The sequence below is a fragment of the Brassica rapa genome, chromosome A09 (genome assembly GCF_000309985.2).
Source record: "Brassica rapa cultivar Chiifu-401-42 chromosome A09, CAAS_Brap_v3.01, whole genome shotgun sequence".
NCBI lineage: Eukaryota > Viridiplantae > Streptophyta > Magnoliopsida > Brassicales > Brassicaceae > Brassica > Brassica rapa.
In genome coordinates this window covers 624,743-645,974 of record NC_024803.2, presented here as the reverse complement: position 1 = coordinate 645,974, position 21,232 = coordinate 624,743, and the positions used below count along the sequence as shown (strand labels likewise).

General features: G+C 34.8%; 5 protein-coding genes across 5 annotated transcripts; 1 reads left to right on the top strand and 4 right to left on the bottom strand.

The window, feature by feature from the left end:
• Window positions 1-207: 207 nt before the first annotated feature.
• Window positions 208-5,633, bottom strand: LOC103836836 (B3 domain-containing transcription factor NGA4). Its single transcript, XM_009113129.3, has 2 exons — window positions 2,277-5,633; window positions 208-1,865 (listed from the first exon to the last, which is right to left on the bottom strand). The coding sequence occupies exon 2, from the start codon at window positions 1,863-1,865 to the stop codon at window positions 933-935; it is 933 nt and encodes a 310-aa protein (XP_009111377.1). The 5' UTR covers window positions 2,277-5,633; the 3' UTR covers window positions 208-932.
• A 407-nt stretch (window positions 5,634-6,040) lies between these two features.
• LOC103836837 (soluble inorganic pyrophosphatase 1) lies at window positions 6,041-8,196 on the bottom strand. The gene is made up of 9 exons (XM_009113130.3): window positions 8,067-8,196; window positions 7,638-7,767; window positions 7,476-7,504; window positions 7,309-7,374; window positions 6,967-7,074; window positions 6,820-6,885; window positions 6,622-6,742; window positions 6,439-6,520; window positions 6,041-6,351 (listed from the first exon to the last, which is right to left on the bottom strand). Exons 2-9 carry the CDS (start codon window positions 7,765-7,767, stop codon window positions 6,309-6,311), a joined length of 645 nt encoding a protein of 214 aa, XP_009111378.1. The 5' UTR covers window positions 8,067-8,196; the 3' UTR covers window positions 6,041-6,308.
• A 158-nt stretch (window positions 8,197-8,354) lies between these two features.
• Window positions 8,355-9,366, top strand: LOC103836838 (aquaporin TIP1-3). Its single transcript, XM_009113132.3, has one exon. It carries the CDS (start codon window positions 8,411-8,413, stop codon window positions 9,167-9,169), a length of 759 nt encoding a protein of 252 aa, XP_009111380.1. The 5' UTR covers window positions 8,355-8,410; the 3' UTR covers window positions 9,170-9,366.
• Window positions 9,367-14,489: 5,123 nt separating this feature from the next.
• LOC117128295 lies at window positions 14,490-15,413 on the bottom strand. Its single transcript, XM_033280396.1, has one exon. It carries the CDS (start codon window positions 15,411-15,413, stop codon window positions 14,490-14,492), a length of 924 nt encoding a protein of 307 aa, XP_033136287.1.
• A 1,683-nt stretch (window positions 15,414-17,096) lies between these two features.
• LOC103836839 (transcription factor bHLH57) lies at window positions 17,097-19,356 on the bottom strand. The gene is made up of 4 exons (XM_009113133.3): window positions 19,101-19,356; window positions 18,283-18,711; window positions 17,723-18,124; window positions 17,097-17,411 (listed from the first exon to the last, which is right to left on the bottom strand). Exons 2-4 carry the CDS (start codon window positions 18,703-18,705, stop codon window positions 17,301-17,303), a joined length of 936 nt encoding a protein of 311 aa, XP_009111381.1. The 5' UTR covers window positions 18,706-18,711; window positions 19,101-19,356; the 3' UTR covers window positions 17,097-17,300.
• Window positions 19,357-21,232: the final 1,876 nt, after the last annotated feature.

Genomic DNA, 21,232 nt, shown 5'->3' with positions numbered 1-21,232 from the left:
TCATTCCAAAAAAAAAAATTATTTAACTTAAATGGAATGGAATTGTGGAATAGTCATATCATCAGTTTTACAAATAAATGGACAAAATGCAAAAAAAATAATTACATAACAAATTTGATGAAGAACAAATGGAATGAATCTATTCCATTTTAATGTATTCCATATTTACGAGCTAGAGGCTAAATGTGAAGTAAAATCTTCTCTTTGGGGATAAAGTAAAAAAAAAATTAAAGAAGATTTCATACGTTTTGTGATTCATATTCTAAAATATTACAAATTGAGATTGTCCTTCCATATCTTATCTTTTTTGTTCTCCACCCATAAGTTAACATACAAATCCCCTTTAGTTAAATCAAGCGAAGACAATAGTAACCAAACAATCTTAGACTGGACCATATGTGTTATAGAGAGATAGGTTAGATAGAGATGGGTTAGAGAGGCTTAAAGAGCTTTTGAAACTTCCCATTAGCTTAGAATGTACCATGAAACTTTGTCAGCTTAGCTAGAGATAGGCACAGATAGTACCATTTTACTAAATAAAATAAATAAGATTTTTATCCTTCTCACTTATCCAGCTTATAACAGAAATTAAAGATGTAACACTACCTTTGATTCATGGATTGGTGTATATATCCGATCATTAAGAGTATGTATAGTTAATAACTCGAGATTATATAAGGATGTCAAATTTATTAATACATATAAGCTTCTTACAATATTGAAAGATGGGAGGTTTTCAACATATGGTATCTAGGGCTCAAGAACTCACATGTTGAAACCAGAACTCAAAACAAAACAAAACAAAAACAAGCTTAAAACCAATATATAATCCCGGTGAAGTTCCTCACTACATTTTAAATTCCCCAATTGCCAAATAACATTATAATAATTTTAAAAGGATGAAACAAATGATGAATAGAAGACTCTTTGTTCTAAAAGTCTATGGACTTCCCTTTCCTCTTATATTCTTCATCCTCGCTTAACTGCATAGCTGAAGATGATTCTTCGTCTCTGATCACAACTGGAGAAGACGAAGAGTACCCAGCAACAGCCATTTCACCACGTGCCTCTCCTGAAGAAGAAGACTCCTCCACATCGACCCCAAACAGCCTTAGCTTCTTCGCCGTCCCCTCCTGCGGCGGCTGATGAGGAGGAGGATAAGGAGGTAACCTGGCGGAAGACGAAGGTACCCCCGTGGTCGGGTAAACAGGATAAGAGTTATAAACCAATGGCTCAGATCTTCCATACTGATAATGATGATGATGATCCAACGGTGATCTCGCGTAGTAAGGCCCTCCATAACCATACCCTGAAAAATCCCTCTCTTGAAACTGGTTATGATAAAAAGGTGGAAGCCTTTGGTAATGCGGCATGGAATATCCAGACAAGGGATAGTAACCAGCAGTTGGATAAGTCGGAGGCATTAAAAGCGGGTAATGATGATGATGGTTTATGTTGTGTACGAGGTTCCTGTCGGCTCTATGCCTCCAGTCAACGTACAGTTTTTTGATTCGTTTCCCCGGTTCGGTATCGTCGGGGACGTAGCTACGGTGGAACGAGATGGTGTCTCCGCTTTCAAGGTTCTTATCTTTGACGAAACGGACCCATCCTTTGGTCATCACGTAGCTCTGGCTACTGCTCCAGTACAAGTAACGAAACTTCCACATCTTGCCGTTCCTGTCTTGGAATTCCAACATCGTGCCGTTTTCAATTTCTTCCAAGGGAAAGTAGTTTTCTGCATGTTGCTTTGGAATCACGAGGCGGTTTAGTTTCCCGACGTCGCTTGTTGTTAGCACTTTGTCGAACATGTGCTCCCCCATCGCCATGTTGAAGTCGTTGCTGTTGCTGCCGGAGCCACTAGCCATCTATTGTATATCAAACTTTGTTATATGGGTTTTTGAGATGATAGTGACACAATTTAGATTTTGTAAAAGTTATCCAAATTTTAAATCTTAGTGGGTTATTGAAATCTAGATGACCCAATTCAAGATCTTCAAAAAGTGACCACAGAACATGTTAGACAAGAGGATGAACCAATTCAAGATCATTCAAATGGTATTCAACTTTTTTTCTTAAGGATTTGATGGGTGAATCCTAGCAAGATGATGACCCAATAGAAAATTGTTCAACTATGAGATAATATTTATCACAAACCAAATATAACCCACAACCGCAATAGTAATAAAGAATAGGTAATAAATCTAATATTAAAATCAAGAATCGAAGATCAAATGAAGAGAAAAACCCTAGAATCCAGAAGAAGAAGACAGACGTACTCTTTGTGTTTGCTTCTTCTTCTGATATTTTCGTTGACTCCAAATATATATTAAAAAATGGAAAATGAAATCAATGTTTTTTCAATTTTAAACTGGGTTCTCTCTCTAGATGACTTTAAAGGGTGAAGAAAATAGTGGGTTTAGAAATTTTCTCGATGATAGAGAAGAAGAACACATCTTATAAGAGAGAGTAAAAGGGACCCATGGATGGTGTGGTTCGGGTCATGTGAGAACTTCTTGTCCTTTTCAAGTTAGCTATAGACTTGGGGTAACTCTAGCTTCTTATATAGATATACAAATCTATACTTACATGTATTGAGTATATAAGGTGAGGTGAGTGTGTCAAAGTTTTAAGCTTTTGATATCTGTATTTTCCTCATTATTCATATCAGATCTTATGTATTTAATGTTTTTGTTGATTTCTTCTTAATAGTTATTTTCAGCCAATTAGATAAATTGCTCATATACTATTCCTAATTTGTGTGCATAAAAAGTAAAATGTACCTAATTTGTGTGCATAAAAAATAAAATATACCTAATTTGTGTGAATAAATAAAATTCACTATAAATAGTACATTTCTAAGATATATATATACATACTAGATAAACCCACATAAACGTACACGTGGAATAGTTGATTTTGATATGTACATATGTATATACAGAAATAAGAAAATGAAAATAACTAATTTACAAGATAAATATAAGACCAGATATATTTTTTTATCTGTATATGTATATCTAATGAACATAGTTAATAATATATTACAGATATAAATAATTAAGAAATTGTAAGATTATAAAATAAAACATCCTTAATATACTTATTGTTAACTCTAGTAAAACATTTTCTGGAAAGTGATTCTAGTATTTTAATGTGAAACATTTTATTTATTTTGTTTTTAGTTGTAAAAACACTGTTATATTAACTTTTCATGAATGTTTTTAAAACAATTGTAGTAAGGCTTGAAAATATATATCACAATGCTTTGTGAAAACAAATGTCGTAGTGTGCTTTGTGATTATTTATATCATAAACAGTAAATATGATAAGGATTGTTTCAAGTTCAAGTTAGAGAATATTTTCTCATGTGGTAACCATTTTTTGCCTACAGGTGACAGTCTTCTAGATATTTTGAATAGTATATTTATCAGTAAATTATTTTGTTTCTGGTAAGTTGTAATTGGCTTGGTATCTCGCCTGTTAACACCTGTGATTTAATCTGATATCTCAATTAAAACAATGTGTGGTACTTGTCTAAATTTGTCAAAAAGTGAACACATGTACCTTTATTAAGATTTTCTTTTCACTTCCTAATTATATCAAATGGGTTATGAAAATAAATATTGTATTTTTGCTCACTTTTTCGTATTTACTGAACAAGCTACATGGATTATCATTCATGCCTAATAACATATATACTGAGAAAACAAAAAAAAACTAGATAAGAGAGATGAGGCTAATCTTTATGTATGAAACAAGCATAACTAATTCATCTGGTTTTTTTTTTTGATCAACCACTAATTCATCTGGTTATGGTTCTTAGTTGTTACAAAACTCAAGTAGAGAGTAGGTCTGAGTTTGTATGTGTGTCCAAGATTTGTGGTCCAAAGTTTGATACATCAGGAAATATGTACAAGTCAATGCATGGATGACTTTATGTCTAAAGCTGTAAATAAATCCAGGAATATTTGGAATAAGTATTGGGCTCTTATAGTTACAGATTTGTTTTCAGTTTAGCTTTTGGTTATTAGTTTTTATTTACATGTTATAAAAGTATGTTTTCTATTTCTTTTGTTTGCATGCTTGACCAAAATACCACAACAATATGAGCTACTTGTACATAAACAAAAAAAAATTATTTAAAACAAAAAATAGCTCAAAAGTGTTAGTATTGCGTTTAACTAACACCTAAAAAATAGTTCAAGAGCGGAAGCACAGAAGCTTAGTATAGGAGCATGGCTTTGACAACTTTTGAATTGCTTTACTTACAGCAGTTACTTATTGATCTTCATGTTGATGTTTATGCTCAAGCCAAGCTCTTATGTGACAATAAGTCTGCAATGCATGTTGCTACCAATCTAGTTTTCTATGAGAGGAAGAAACACATTTTTTTTTTTGGTGTAAATGTTAAATTTTATACCAATTTTTAACTTTTTGACAGAAGTTACAAAGAAACTAGTAGCAGAAACATTTAAAAATTAAACAGCAGTGAAAAACTAAAAATATAAAACACAACAGATGATGAGGAAACTATAAAAAGAAGCAAAACGAGATTGCCATCACCTCGCCCTTTGTCTTGAAAAGCTATGAACCAAAGAGTCGGAATCGCATTGGTGGGCTTCTAAGTCGCCGCGAGAAACACATCAAGGTTGAATGTCATACACTTTGTGATCAGGTCAAGAAAGAAAGGGATCATCTCACTCCATCATGTTTCCAGAACGAAGCAGAATTATGATCATATATTAACCAAGGCATTGTATCCATGCCTTTTTCATTCTCTTTTGAATCGAATGTCTATTTCAAGCATTTTCACTCTAGTATCGGACTAGCTAGGATTCAAAAGCTTAATTAATTAGGGGTGTATTAGGTGTAAATACACTTTGTATATAGTTTACTATACTTGTACAATTATTAACAATACTACTATATAAACTTTCCATGTATATTTATTTATTAATTAATCAAGAATACAGTTTAAGTTTGTTACACTAAAGAGCAGTAAAGCATTACAAAGCTCGAAAAAATATTGCAGAGCAATACAAGAGTACTAACCCAAGACTATAATACCACCAATTTGGTTAACAACAAACATAACTTCACATACACTGATTCAAAGACAAATCTAGAAGAGAACAATATGACCTCTTGTTATGTGTATATTTTACTTGTAGTCTTATTAATTAGGCGTTCGAATTGACGTTAGGAACTTGGGTGACCCAACAGCGATTCTACCACTAAACTATATATCTTGGTCCTTATGAATTCCTCTACTTATAACATCCTTTTAGTTTTTCTTTTGTGATATCATTCTTAACAATAACCCCCTCTTCAACTATTCTCAAAAATATATGTCAAAAGCTTGTCTTACAATGTATTATCCTTTGTTAAATAAGTACCTAAAAGGTAGTTAAAAGTTAAAACCTATAACTAGCATTACTCCTGCTATTTTGTTAACCGAATTAATTATCCTTAAAACCAATCGTTCTTAACATCTCTATGTAGTGTAGCATAATTCCTTTTCGAATTGATACCATACTAAAAATTATCAATAAAAGTTTAGGGTGACGACAAGTGGACCACTGCGTCCTTTGTAGAGTTTGTCGCAAAGAGCCTCGTACAATTTTAAATTTTTCATCACGACGCTTTTCCTTCACTCATTTTTCTTTATATATATAATGTGATTTATTTACACTTTGCTCTAATTGGAGGTATATATTTTTGGTCCATGTGGGATTTTTTCACTAATTATTCTTCAATCTAGTTTTATAGCCATCAAAAGATGTTAAAAGACAATTTGGTCCCCTTTAGGATGCAATTATGAAATTTCGTAGTACGTGTAGACAAATGCTATAATTAATTTATGTTGTGTATATACTAATATACATTTATAGACATTTTTGTCAACGTCTTTTGTGTCTGTAGTCATGATATATTAAGAACGTGACAATTTCTACTGATTCTACAAATCTAATTGGGATTTGGATTCAGTGTTAAAGTGACAGTGACATACTCATATTTTTACTATAAAGAAACGGTCTGGTTTCGTTGGAACTAACTCGAAACTTTAAATGGATAGAAGATTACAATACAAGTGAGAAAGCAAATCTTAATAGGGGTTATTGTTCAGACAACAGATCCCCAGAAGACAACAACAACAACAAGCTATGAAGCCAAGTATTAGAACAGTGTCAGGAACACGTGCTTATTCAAAATCCAAATATCAGACAAATTCTTGTTTTGTTTTCTTTTTCCTCTGCTACAAAATCTGAGATTTGCAGAGCAAAAAATTTGGCAGGAATGTTCTTGTTTTATCTCCTCAGGGTGTGAAGAATGTACTCAGCGTAAAGGTCCCTATAAATAATTTTAAAACCAAGATTATTTTTGTGTCAACATATTTGTTAATAAAAATAATTGAAATTTCTAAATAAAAAACGTTACATTGAGTACTGAATGGCTTCAACGGCAGGACCATTCGGTAGAAAATCATTTACAGCGACTTCCTTGTTCTCATTCTTCTTGTCTGTTAATTTTTTTGTTAAAGGTAACCGCAAATTCAATGGTTTATTTATTTACTAATGAAGAAGAAAATTAAGATTGAAATATTGAAGAAATAAAGGATACAATCTTCAAAGAATCGCCGGATTTCTGAGAGACGATGAGGTGGAAGTTCTTTGATGTCAGTGTAATGCTTATACTCAGGATCATCAACACAAACCGCAATGATCTTGTCATCTTTTTCTCCCTTTATTACAAGACAATTACTCAGAATGCTTACACAACTTGTAACCAAAAGGATCAACCAGAGATTTGAAATGTTACCTGATCAATCATAGGCATTAATCCGATAGCTCGTGCGCGCAGGAAACAACCTGGAAGCACAGGCTCCTGAACAGAAAGAACTTTCTTTAATATATGGATTTGGTTTTGTTTTGTTAGTATGTTGAAGTTAAAGATAAGACTTAAAACCTGCATGATGACTAACACATCTAAAGGGTCATTGTCTTCGCATAATGTGCGGGGGATAAAACCGTAGTTATGAGGATACACGACCGATGAATATAGGATCCGATCAACCTGAGAGACAAATCAAGTTGTTAGAGAGTTTTCATTTCCCTGAAATAATATTAGATCATTGTTTTCTCTAGTTTTTTTGTGAACATTTTTTTTAAAAACTCTTAAACCGTTTATATTAGGAAACAGAAAGAGTACTACTTGTTAACATGCAGATACTAGCGGAAATGGCTATTATGTGGATATAAAGTAACCGCTAGCCAGGCAAAATATTACAAATGACTAGGTTATTTTTACCTTGATGAGTCCTGTCTTTTTGTCAAGTTCATATTTGACCTTGCTACCTTTTGAGATCTCAATAACCTAAATTTAATTCAAATATCCAAATGATTCAATATCAGATTCTCTTTTGTGATCTTAACATCATTTCAGATTAATATCACATCATCAAGCATAAGACTTACCACATTGAAGATCGACGGAGCTCCAGGTCCTGCATACAAATTTCGTTTTTCCCAAGAATATTATAGTTAAAAAAGACTTCAAAATCATTAACTATAAGACTCAGAACATAATATATATATATATATGTAAGTTTTTATTAATCTAATGATAATTGATTTTACCGATTTCAAGATCATGCCATGGATGAGCAGCAACCGATCTCCTTGATAAAGATGACAGTATTCTCTCGTTCAAACGTGGAGCTGTTCTCTGAAGCTTATCAGATTGATTCTCTTTCACTTCTTCACTCATCTAACAAACAGAGCAATTCAAGAAAACAAACCAAATGTTTAGATTCAATGACTTGTGACTTCTTGAGTTCACGTCTAAATCAGGATATGTTGCTTAACTATTGATTTCATATTAAATAGGATCCATTACTCAAAAGATTGACCACTCAAAGTCATATTCTACTACAACTAATCAACAAAACCCTACAACATATCGTAATCCATCAATCATCTTCAACCTAAGATAATCTAGAGCGTCAAAACATCAAAAGATTGAGATCTAAGAAGCAAAAAAAGAAGAACCAAAGAAAGTCTTCGTACCTTGGAACAACAGATGTTTCAAGAACAGAACAGTCTTGCGGAAAGTATGGAGAAAGCCAACTAACGAGGCAAAGAAAACAGTAAAGCGCGTGTTCTGCAATTGCGAGCTATAACCTTATTTATAGAAAGCGAGAAACACGGGTTTAGTTGTTTAACTGATTAATTAATCAAGACTAGTAATCACCGTTAATCTCTCAAAACTAGGGGCCCACCGTGAAACACTAATCTGAGTCTCTTGAACGATTCTCCAACACACACGTCTCACTCCCTCTTTAACTATATAAACTCAAGTGACAAACCACAAAAGAAAAGCAAGAAAACAAAACGCTTTTTTTTGTAGCAAAATGGCTATCAATAGAATTGCGATTGGAACGCCAGGAGAAGCTAGCGGTCGAGATGCGATCAGAGCGGCTTTTGCTGAGTTTTTCTCCATGGTTATATTCGTTTTCGCCGGTCAAGGCTCAGGCATGGCTTACGGAAAGCTAACCGGAGACGGTCCAGCCACACCTTCTGGTCTAGTGGCCGCGTCTTTGTCTCATGCGTTTGCATTGTTCGTGGCGGTTTCCGTTGGAGCAAACGTTTCAGGCGGCCACGTGAATCCCGCGGTTACGTTTGGAGCTTTTATAGGTGGGAACATCACGTTGTTGAGAGCTATTCTTTATTGGATCGCTCAGTTACTCGGAGCAGTAGTAGCTTGCTTGTTGCTCAAGGTAAGTACTGGAGGGATGGAAACGGCAGCGTTTTCGCTCTCTCATGGAGTCACACCGTGGAACGCAGTCGTTTTCGAGATTGTGATGACGTTTGGGTTGGTTTACACTGTTTACGCTACTGCCGTGGATCCCAAGAAAGGTGATATTGGAATCATTGCTCCTTTAGCGATTGGGTTAATCGTTGGAGCTAATATTCTCGTTGGTGGTGCGTTTGATGGTGCGTCGATGAACCCGGCCGTTTCGTTCGGTCCTGCCGTGGTTAGCTGGACCTGGACGAACCATTGGGTCTATTGGGTCGGTCCATTTATTGGTGCAGCCATTGCAGCTATTGTTTATGACACTATCTTTATTGATAGTAATGGACATGAACCACTTCCTTCTAGTGATTTCTAAGTTAGGGTTTTTCTGATTTCTTCAAAAACAAGAAAGCTGATGTTGTACTGACTACCGGTATTGTGAGAGAGGTGTATGTTTTTAACTCTGATGCGTGTTTTTTTATTATGTTTTTAGCATGTGGCTAAAGATGTTACTTTTTACTACTTTGTGTTTCTTTAAGTGATTAATAAATAAAATATTGGAATTCCCATATATTTAAATTGGATTGGATTAATGTGCGCGGGGTTTACGTAGTATCAGTTCACACGTAAGAAATCATGTGCAGCGAAATTGATTGGAGAGTATATTCTTGAGATAATGCTTCCATGGTGACAACAAATAAAATATAATAGGACCCGCCATTATAATACAATTGAGAATATATTATGGATAATGGATGGTTGGTTCGTCCATGCACGTTCTATGTGTGAATCTTAGCTAATGATGTTTTTAGTGGATATAGGAATTGTTTACACAAAAAAAAATATTCAAACAAAAAAAAACTAAATGTGCACAAGAACAAGAAAAAAAATATGATGTCTAAGAATTGTTCAGTCAATTAGCTAGAGACTATCACAAGATTATTGCTTCAGCAGTAAATAATTTACGTTTAGTGAAAATGAGAAGCCTTCAAAAACATTGTTTGAAAATAACAAATTGGAATATGAATATATGTGACTAATTGCATTCGTATGAACGTATATCGTCGGTGTCCCGGTTTTTCCAACGCGTTTGGAGTTGCATGCACGTTCAACCAAAGTGCGATGACCTGATTTAGTTCTTAATCCGTCAATAATTATGAGTACTATTGTTTATTCATCGTGGATTTATAGAGAGATATATTAATGGTCGTACGTAGGATAGGATATACCATGATTATCATATCATTATATCATACTCAATATTTTATATAAAAAATCAGAAGTCGGATCGATAACGAACTATAATATTGTTGTATATTACTCCTATTTGTTCATATCATTCGATCGATGAGCTAAAAGTCTACATAAGAAAGTTATCATTATAATACGAATTTTCATTTATTTAACTATTGTTCAATTAATTATACATACCGTCACAAGATATTTTAACTAAATTAAATCTCAACATACTGTGTAATCACGTGCGTTAATCAAATAGATCATCGTATGTTGTATTTTATCATGGCTCTGTTAGCTATACTTTCTTGTCATGTACGAACGATTGACGCCAAAAAAAGTTCAATTTTCTGAAGAAGAATTTCCTAATATTCGTCAAAAAGTCATTACTGTTGAATAATAGTAACTGAGATAAAAGGTTTATAAGTATTATTATATATCTTTATTTCTGAGTAATAAAGAGAGAGAGATGGACGTGAGATGTGAGTGAGAGAGAGAGTTATATCATTGACTTTTTCATTTCATATATCTGATACAATTACACATCACACTCCTATTTATAGCATGAGTAAGTCGGTCTTGTTCAGATATTTTACAAAAGGAAATATGTGATGTAGACACATGTATAGTGATACTAATCACATACGTTTGATGGAAGTGAGACAAGTGTTTTCATGATGAATAATCATCTTTTGCAATACTCCCCCTTGATTATTCATCTTGTATCACGTAGTGCCTCGTTAAAAACCTAGTCATGGAAAAACCCATTAGGACAAAAACCATGACAAAGGAAAAAGAGTACACTGCCCGTAATCTCCCCCTGAGAATAGTGGATCTAGCTTTCTTGTCACAGGTCACGCAAATGCCGCATTCCGATACTATAGACGTGTTTTCGGAACGTTGTAGTCGGAAGAGCTTTTGTGAACAAGTTAGCTGGATTGTCGCATGACCGTACATATTTAATGTCCACTTCTCTATTTTTCTCGAGCTCCCTTATGTACGAGAAAAATCTTGGAGGGATGTGCTTTGTTCTGTCGTTCTTAATGTAGCCTTCCTTGAGTTGAGCAACACAAGCCGAATTATCTTCAAATATTTTCGTTGGCTCTTTCTCGTTGACTATTCCGCTTGATTCTTGTATGTGGTGACTCATTGACCGAAGCCACACACATTCTCGACATGCTTCGTGAAGCGCAATAGTTTCAACATGATTTGAAGATGTCGCAACCAGAGTTTGTTTCTGGGACCGCCAAGAGATCGCGGTTCCACCAATTGTAAAAACATAGCCGGTTTGCGATCGAGCCTTATGAGGATCTGATAAGTATCCCGCATCTGCAAAACCAACCATACCAAACTCGGGTTTTCTTAAATACATTAACCCTAAATCAACTGTACCTTGAAGGTAACGGAATAAGTGCTTTATTCCGTCCCAATGTCTGCGAGTAGGAGCAGAACTATATCTCGCAAGTAGATTAGTAGCAAAAGCTATATCTAGTCTGGTACAGTTTGCAAGATATAACAGCCCACCGATAGCACTCATATAAGGTACTTCTGGACCTAATATCTTCTCGCTATCTTCGCAAGGCCTAAAAGGATCACTCTCAACATTGAGAGTTCTACCAATCATTGGAGTACTCAAAGGAGTCGCTTTGTCCATACGAAAGCGTTTCAATAACCTTTTCGTATAGTTTGATTGATGCACAAATATTCCTTCTCGGAGATGCTCTATCTGGAGCCCAAGACAAAACTTTGTCTTGCCGAGATCTTTCATTTCGAACTCCTCTTTCATATGAGTTCGAGCATCATCAACCTCCTTTTGATTTCCAATTATGTTCAGGTCATCAACGTATACAGCAATGATCACAAAGCCAGATGACGATTTCTTTATAAAAACGCATGGACATATCGCATTATTAACATATCCTTTACTCAAAAGATATTCACTTAAGCGATTGTACCACATGCGTCCGGATTGCTTTAATCCGTATAGTGATCGCTGTAACTTGACCGAACAAATCTCCCTGGATTTTTCTTTCAATGCTTCAGGCATTTTCAATCCCTCAGGGAACTTCATATATATATCGTTATCCAACGATCCATACAAATATGCAGTCACAACATCCATGAGATGCATTTCAAGATTTTTAGACGCCGTTAGGCTCATCAAAAATCTAAACGTAATTGCATCCATTACCGGGGAATACGTTTCCTCAAAATCAATTCCCGGTTTCTGAGAAAAACCTTGGGCAACTAATCGGGCTTTATATCGTGTTACTTCATTTTTCTCATTTACTTTTCTCACGAATACCCACTTATACCCAACAGGATTTATATTCTCAGGCGTTATGACTATAGGTCCAAAGACATTTCTTTTATTCAGGGAGAGTAATTCAATTTGAATGGCCTTCTTCCACTCCTCCCAATCATGTCTTTTTTGACATTCTAAAATGGACCTTGGATCGGGATCATCATTTTCATGATCGATTTCTTTGGACACAGAAAAGGAAAACATTCCATCAACATCTTTTATCTTATTTCTGATCCATATCTTTTCATCTCGGGCGTAGTTGATGGAAATCTCATACTTTTCTGTTCCCTTATCGTCATCTGGATCATCTTTATCTATGCCTTCTTTAAGACATTTTTCACTATCAGGTTCTTCTAGAACCTTAATTTGTTCATCCAATTTCTTTTTCTTTCGGGGATTTTTATCTTTAGAACCCGCTGGCCTCCCCCTCTTTAACTGAACCCTAGGTTCATTTATTTTATTTCCACCAGTTTGTTCCTTAGGAACATCAACTCTTGATGGAACATTTTCAGCGGGTATACATGACTTCGTCACCCTTCTCGTATCTGTGAACGCATCTGGTAATTGGTTTGCCAAATTATGCAAATGCACAATTTTCTGAACTTCCAGCTCTCTTTGATTCGTAGGGGGATCAAGGTGTAACAACGACGGTGTACACCAAGTAAGCTCTTTAGGAATTTCTCTAATTCCTCCCCCTAATGCTGGAAATTCATCCTCATTAAAATGGCAATCGGCAAATCTTGCCGTAAACATATCACCAGTTACTGGTTCCAGATACCTTATTATACTTGGTGACATATAACCCACATAAATTCCCAATCTCCTTTGTGGGCCCATTTTTGTTCTTTGTGGCGGAGCTATCGGAACATAGACCGCACACCCAAAGACACGGAGATGGGATACATCTGGCTCTTGCCCAGATGCCAATTGTAAAGGGGAGTATTTATGATATGCACTCGGTCTTAGCCGAACCAGTGCAGCCGCATGCAATATAGCATGACCCCATACAGAAATTGGGAGCTTTGTTCTCAAGACTAACGGTCTTGCAATCAACTGCAACCGTTTTATCAATGACTCGGCCATGCCATTTTGTGTATGCACATGGGGAACTGGATGTTCCACATCAATCCCCATTGACATACAATAATCATCAAAGGCTTGCGATGTAAACTCACCAGCATTATCAAGCCTTACTTTCTTAATGGCATACTCTGAGAACTGCGTTCTCAGCTTTATTATCTGGGCAATGAATTTTGCGAAAGCCGTATTTCGTATCGTCAAAAGAGACACACTTGACCATCTACTAGATGCGTCAATCAATACCATGAAATACTTAAACGGCCCCACGGTGGGTGGATCGGCCCACATATATCACCATGTATTCTTTCTAAAAACATTGGTGATTCATTGCCTACTTTTGCTGGTGATGGCCGAGTTATAAGCTTTCCTTGAGAACATGCATTACATGTAAACTCGCCCGTTTGCAAAATTTTTCCGTTTTTCAACGGATGGCCATTCGAATTTTGCACTATCTTTCTCATCATGACTGAACCAGGATGTCCTAGCCTTTCATGCCATATTTTAAATGTATCAGTAAACTTCATGTTTACCACGGCATAGGACTCAGCCATGGTTATTTTTGTACAATATAGTCCAGAGGATAACATTCTTAACTCTTCAAGTATATGTTTCCTCTCGGACTTAATGCAAAGAAATTCAATGCCATCTTTATTCATAGTCTCAATATGATATCCATTTCTTCGGATATCCTTAAAACTTAACAAGTTTCTATGAGACTTGGGGGAATACAATGCATAACTTATTTCAAATATCGTTCCCCCTGGCATTGAAAATTTCGCTCTTCCAGAGCCCATAATAATATTTGCATTACCAGATATTGTACTTACGCTTCCAGCGTAATTTCTTATTTTGAGACTGGAGAAATATTTCTTATCTTTGATTATTGTGTGCGTTGACGCACTATCTGCCAAACACAAATCTCCATCCATAGTCTCAAAGTTTGGCATTCTTTCTGAATTTAAAATATTCATAAAACATATATTATTAAACATTAAACATAACAAACATAACATATATCTTACAACAAAATATATAGATACTATAATACAGTCTACTTATATCACATCTATTTATATTACTCATCGATACTCTCTGGTTCAACCAGAAAGTCTGATACGTCGAGATGAGTATCATCGTTTAAACCATGAAAGGATGGTCCAGGTTCATCAGAGATGAAGTTAGTTTCACCTCTTCCTTTCTCTTTTCCCTTTTGGGATTCTCTATACAGATCGGCTAAATGTTTTGGTGTACGACAGGTACGTACCCAATGACCTTTCATACCGCATCTGTAGCAAACCGATCCCGTTTGCCTTTTATCATCCTGGCCCTTTTCATTCCTTTCATTTTCGTGGAAGTCTTTATTATTTCTTTCATCATAGGGACGGAATCTTCTTCCTCGTCCTCTTCCACGACCATGATAACGGTTTCCACCACGTCCACGACCTCGTCCTCTCCTATTATCATAACTGGATGATGCAACATTCGCTTCTGGGAATTGAGCAGATCCAGTGGGACGAGCTTGATGGTTTAAAGTCACGAGTTGATTATTCTGCTCCGCTACAAGGAGGACTTGCATCAACTCCGAGTAACGGGTATATCCACTCACCCGATACTGTTGCTGCAGGATTACATTTTCAGGATGGAACGTGGAGAGAGTTTTCTCGATCATATCATAATCACTTATTTTCTCTCCACATAACATCATCCTCGAAGTAATTCCGAACATCGCGGAATTAAACTCACTAACACTTTTGTAATCCTGGAACCGGAGATGGATCCACTCGTGTTTAGCTTTCGGTAAGATCACATATTTCTGGTGATCAAACCTCTCTTTTAAAGATTTCCAGAGGTCACAAGGATCCTCTTTCGTAATATATTCATCCTTTAAACCATCATGGATGTGGTGTCGTAAAAATATCATGGCTTTAGCCTTTTTCTCATCCGACACCGTTTTTGAACTATCGATGGTTTCCAAAAGCCCGTTTCCTCTCAGGTGCATTTTTGCACCCACTGCCCAGGTCATATAATTATTTCCCGTAATATCCAGGGCATTAATTTCGAGCTTTGTTAAATTCGACATGATAACTCGGCTGGTTTAAGAACTTTTGGATTGATAAACTTCAGTTGGTCAGAGCCTCGTGCTGATAACGTGTTGAATAATAGTAACTGAGATAAAAGGTTTATAAGTATTATTATATATCTTTATTTCTGAGTAATAAAGAGAGAGAGATGGACGTGAGATGTGAGTGAGAGAGAGAGTTATATCATTGACTTTTTCATTTCATATATCTGATACAATTGCACATCACACTCCTATTTATAGCATGAGTAAGTCGGTCTTGTTCAGATATTTTACAAAAGGAAATATGTGATGTAGACACATGTATAGTGATACTAATCACATACGTTTGATGGAAGTGAGACAAGTGTTTTCATGATGAATAATCATCTTTTGCAATAATTACAATAGTTTATATGACGAATTACTTTTCTTTTTGGTCGGTATCGAATCACAAACTCGTCTAAACCCTATAGTATATTAAATGAAATATAAACAAAGTTGATCAAAATCTCGAATCCATTAGTGGGCTGTAAAGGCTCTATAAGAAGCCTCTCGCATTCACAAATATGACCCTCGGGGCCTACTAAAAATAAAGCACAGGAATCTTTACTAAAATAGAAAACAGTAAAACACCACGCGTCGCTTTAAAATGAAACATACACTCGCTCGTTAATTTCACATGGGGGCGTGCCATGCAGAACGTTCGGCTCATCTAAGCTGGGCTTAGGCCCTCTATCTGTAGCTTCACTGGGCTTTAACCTTCTTTAATATGACTTTCTATAGAGCCCAAAAAGAATAGTACACATCATTCAGTAATTATTTTATTTTTATTTCGGAAAATTATCTGTACTTTATCAATGGTTTGACTTTGACTATAAAATTTGGAAGAGATCTAGGGTTGTTGCCAGTGGATGATGTCAGACGTCTGATCTTGTCTTGCACACAATATTTCAATAATGTGTAATTGCTGTCGGTATAATATTTTTTGGGTTGATATTATTATTCACGTATTTTATCATTTTATTAATTTCCTGAATAGGTTTCCCGCTTCTGTAAATTTTATTTTCAAAATAGATGATTAAAATACTGAAAAAGTAATGTGTAGTAGTAGTAAGTAGGCTGAAGTTTACGTTTTAGATAGAAGTGAGACGGATGTGTCAATGAGACTTAGCTCTGACCATAGAGACGGATGTGCCAATGAGACTTCGCTCTAACCATAGACTCCACTTTATGATACTTTCGAAACATTGGAATAGTAAATTTAATCTGCCACCTTTCTCATCGTTTTTCTAAGTAAAGTTAAAAAGTGAAAACTAGTGTCATTTTAGTAAGCAGCTATATAAAATCTTGATTTATATATATCATAGGTGGTCCTTCTAATCGAGCGTAGTATTGTCAGACGCATGGATGATACAAGTACCATTACACTGAAATAAAATCTTAACAAGAAAATGCGAAGAAGACTGAATACGACTTTTTCTTACGTTAATGATGATGTTCAGCTTTAATTGTATTTGTTTCCCTTTCCGTAACCATTTAATACGGAGTCAAATTCCGAACATTTACTACATGACAAGTAAAAAAATATCCATAGGTTTTTTTGAAAGTTACAGGCAATAATAATAACAAAAATGTCAGGCAAATAACAAATTTAAGGGGCCATAAATTCAATTGTACAACCTGAGATCGATTTTAAAAGGAATTTTAAAAAATTGGTTTAAACCCCTCAAAAAAATTCATTTGGGCTTTATTTATTTTTACGTTCCTTTTTGTAACCTAAAGCTACACACACTACAAGGAAGAAAAAGAGTCAGAAGTCAACAACTAAGCTCGACTGAGATTTGACCACATCATTACACCATTGATCTGCTCGAAGATCTGATGAACGGCTGTTGCTATCTCATCAGCTGATCGTACCTTACACCCTTCTTCTATCTGCATTCACAAAGGCAACAAAATAATTTTATCTCGCCAAATTTTACTCTTTTATCTCGCCAAAATTCAAAATAATTATTCAAATCTTATTACTATTTTTTATAAAAAATGTAAGATATTATGTCACGATGTTTATATCATACATATATTTCTAAATGCAGATTCCTTAATCTTTCTGTAACAATCAACTGAGCAAGTTCAATTGCCAATCAAACAAGAATAATCATAATAATATTAATGCGTAACTTGCAAATTTGATAAGGAAGATTGAACTACTATTTATTTAAGAGGATTAAAGATTGTTTAATTACCTTGAGATTGAAAGAGTAGAAGACAAAGTCAAAGGAAGTGGAGATAGTGAGATGTAGAATCGAGAGCTTAAGGTTTTCAATGGAGATGATAGCTCTCAAGATCTGTCCTCTCCCTCTCTTACAACGAACCTTCAAGCTCACATGGTTCTGTATCACCGTAGCTTCCACTTCCGCCGTCTCTCCGCCGCCAAATCTCGCCGTAAACCCATCTTCAGACGTCGGCGAGATGCTCGAGACAGAAGAGTTAGTGCATGCACGAGATGAAGAGGAAGAATAGGACGACGCCGCTTTAGGATTTTCACTAGCTCCTTCGCTATGTTTCTCAGCCTCTAGTGATTGCAAAAGCTGCTCGAGCTCCTTTATGTAATCTATAGCTCCTCCAACGATAGAAGCTTGATCACCCTAACGTTGAACATCGAAAGATTCAAACGTTCAGATGGAAACTTTTCATGTTTTCATAAAAAAGAAAACTTATATAAATCTTCGAATCTTTAAATCTTTTTTTTATAAGTTTTAAATCTTTAAATCTTTAATATCAAAATATTTAAATCTTTTGTTACCCGTTGAAGAAACGTTGGAGGCATGAGAGACCGCAGTGAGTTTAAGTGTTCGTTCATTTGTCGTCTCCGGTTACGTTCAACGGCAATGTGAGTCATCCTTTGGCTCTCAACTTCATCTTTGTTCTTTGGAGCTCTTGTCCGTTTCCGTTTTCGTTTTTCTTTGACTTTTGCCTCTGCTCCGTCTTCGATTTTCGGATCCTTTACCGGGTCTTCCTCTAGACCCGGATCTCTTTTGATGGTTTCAAGAGTGAGACAGCTCTCTGGTTCTAGGGTTTGGCTCTGGAGAAGTGACTGGAGTATCTGATTTGGTTCTGGTTCTATGCATTGTAGCATTTGCAGAAATGGGGTCTTCTCGTTAATTGCGTTTTCTGAAATGTGACTGAATTGTTCTTCTAATCCTCCAAATCTCATTAGTCCCTCCATATTTAGCTTCAAGAAAGACAAAAATATTAGTTTTGGGACTTTAAGGTTACCGGTTTTAATAAACATGAAACTTTAATGTGATTCTTGAAGATATTAATGGTTTGGTTGGTGGCTTCTTTAAGACAGAACAAAGAGGAGGTACGAGGATATATAGAACAATAAATTGTAGTAAGAAATAAGAAATGTCACAGAGAGAGAGAAGAAATAAGAAAGTTGCATATTTAGATAAGTTTTGTTACAATGAATTTAAAGCATTTTGCATTGAATGTGTTAAATCATCTGAGAAGGAAGAGGTAGAAGAAGAGTAAAGAGTCTCAAGAGTAAATGCATAAAACAGATTCTAGCTATGAGAATTCATTAGAAAAAAAGTCAAAATAATTACAAGAGAGTCTTACATGAGAATCAGTTGACGCTTTAAAGATTCTCTCTATAATGGATTTAGCAGCTTCAAATAGGTCTTTAAATTAACATTCTCTTCTTCTTCGTTTTCTCTCTTTCCTCTCGACCAAAAACATTCCTTTCGAGTGTTACACTTTCTATAGTGTTGTTAATAAATGCAGCTTTCACATATATAAAAGGAGAGAAGACAATGAGGGAGAAGAAGAAGAGGCTCGGTGCATGTATTAAAATACACATACATAACCATACAATTATGTATTGTCGTATTTTTAGAATTTTTTTTTTGCAAATCGTAATTATTTATTTATTTATTTATAGAATATTTACGTGTATGTGTGATTTTTTTACTCGTATTAAGTAATCTATATACCATGGGGAAACATACGTGGATGTCTAGTCTTCATTGGATTTTTAGTTATTCTCTTTGAAATGGTAATAAGGATTTTTACTTTTGTTACGCTGGTCAATGTGAAACGTAATTTCCGTCGCCCATCAATATATATCTCTCTTGATAAAAAAAGTTCATGTGTGAAAGAAAGCGTAAACATGGTTTTGACGACATCTTGAAGAAGGATTGATAACATAGTTTGGAGCAAGACCAAATAGGCTAATCTTTTATTAGTACGGGGTTTAATTTCATAGAGAAATAAAATTTGCACTTGATTTTTTTTTGAATAAAATTTTACATTTATTTTTAAAAAAGCTTAAACAAGCCAGAGGCAATAGATGCTCACATGCAAAACAAGGAGATTTAAGGGAATCATTTGATGGGAAGAAAAAATTAAAATCTTTGATAAATGGTTACCTTTATATATAAACATTAGCGATAAATATTAAATCTGAATTTGCCTTTTCTAACAAAATAGACGATCGTTAAGTTATTTGAAAAAAAAAATTATTAAAAGATTTGGAAAACTACTGAACAAGAGATTAAAATTGACAAAGAGACTTTGAAATCGTTAAAGAATCAGGTTAAAAATATATAATGGTAAAACCTTTTTTTTACTGTGAATAATCAACTTAGACGACTTTTCTCTTGTATTTTTATACGACAAAATCCGCTAAGTTATTTTTGTTGGTTCTTTTTCAAGGTAACTTGTTTTTTTTTGAACCATTAGCGTTTTAAGCTGCGTTGAATTTAATGGGCTTCGAGGAAAGATCAAATCCTATCTCCAACAATAACAACGGTATATTATTAAAAAATGATTGATAATTCAAAATATTATCAAAAACAATTTTTTTTTGAATTATACAAAGGTATCTTGGTCTCACAGAAGTGACCTAGACTAGTTACGTAGTGATTTAGACTAGTTACGTGTTGTTACGTGTCGATCTTTTGTCCCTGACGATACCGAAATATTAATTTTTCAGTGGTCGGAATTCGAACCCAGATAAATTGTAAGCTTTTTACCACTAGAGGTAAAAGTCCCAGTTAAAAAACGAATTCATCGTCAACCATTCTTCTTTTTTGGCTAAGAATCAACCACTCGATAAGTTGGTTTCACTCGTGTTACATATTAACCGTATTTATTTCGTTTTCTTATCATATGTTTACCTGTAAATGTTATTAGGAAGTGGCTGGATCTGCGAAGCTTATATACTACTCCCTCTGTTTCTGAAAGAAAGATTTTATAGAGTATTCACGCATATTAAGAATATAATCAATGTTTACAATTAAATTAATTATTTATTTCATTATACATTTTCCAATAATCATCAACCAATAGTATTTAATCAATTCAAATATTTTCAATTAGTTTTTCTTAAAAGCATACAATTTATCAACATTAACTACTAAAACTACCTTAAAGTTCTAGAAAATCTATTATTTTAGAACAAAAAATAACTTTAGAAAATCATATTTTTAGGAACAGAGGGAGTATATCAATATGTATATACGCAATGAGGTGGTGCGTTGGGACTAGGACGAGAGGGAGAGGGGTCCCGTAAAGTATTATTGAAGATGGCAGTGAAGACAGTTTAGTTTTGGTAGGGACATACTTTCTATGAACAGTACTTCTCACTCTTATTAAGACAGTGTTTTTCAGAATCAGAAAAGAAGACCAAACCTCTCTTTCTTCTTCTTCTTTAAATAATTACTTCTCCAGAAAAAAGGATTTTCGTGTCT

Excerpts from the sequence above, each read along its gene's own strand:
- LOC103836836 (XM_009113129.3), bottom strand. The coding sequence starts at position 1,865 with ATGGCTAGTGGCTCCGGCAGCAACAGCAACGACTTCAACATGGCGATG.
- LOC103836837 (XM_009113130.3), bottom strand. The coding sequence starts at position 7,767 with ATGAGTGAAGAAGTGAAAGAGAATCAATCTGATAAGCTTCAGAGAACA. Across the intron at positions 7,375-7,475 it reads CTCCGTCGATCTTCAATGTG|GTTATTGAGATCTCAAAAGG; the intron begins GTAAGTCTTATG and ends AATTAAATTTAG. Across the intron at positions 6,886-6,966 it reads ATGTGTTAGTCATCATGCAG|GAGCCTGTGCTTCCAGGTTG; the intron begins GTTTTAAGTCTT and ends CTTTCTGTTCAG.
- LOC103836839 (XM_009113133.3), bottom strand. The coding sequence starts at position 18,705 with ATGGAGGGACTAATGAGATTTGGAGGATTAGAAGAACAATTCAGTCAC. Across the intron at positions 18,125-18,282 it reads CTCCAACGTTTCTTCAACGG|GGTGATCAAGCTTCTATCGT; the intron begins GTAACAAAAGAT and ends GTTCAACGTTAG. Across the intron at positions 17,412-17,722 it reads TCTACTCTTTCAATCTCAAG|ATAGAAGAAGGGTGTAAGGT; the intron begins GTAATTAAACAA and ends TTGTGAATGCAG.
- LOC103836838 (XM_009113132.3), top strand. The coding sequence starts at position 8,411 with ATGGCTATCAATAGAATTGCGATTGGAACGCCAGGAGAAGCTAGCGGT.
- LOC117128295 (XM_033280396.1), bottom strand. The coding sequence starts at position 15,413 with ATGCACCTGAGAGGAAACGGGCTTTTGGAAACCATCGATAGTTCAAAA.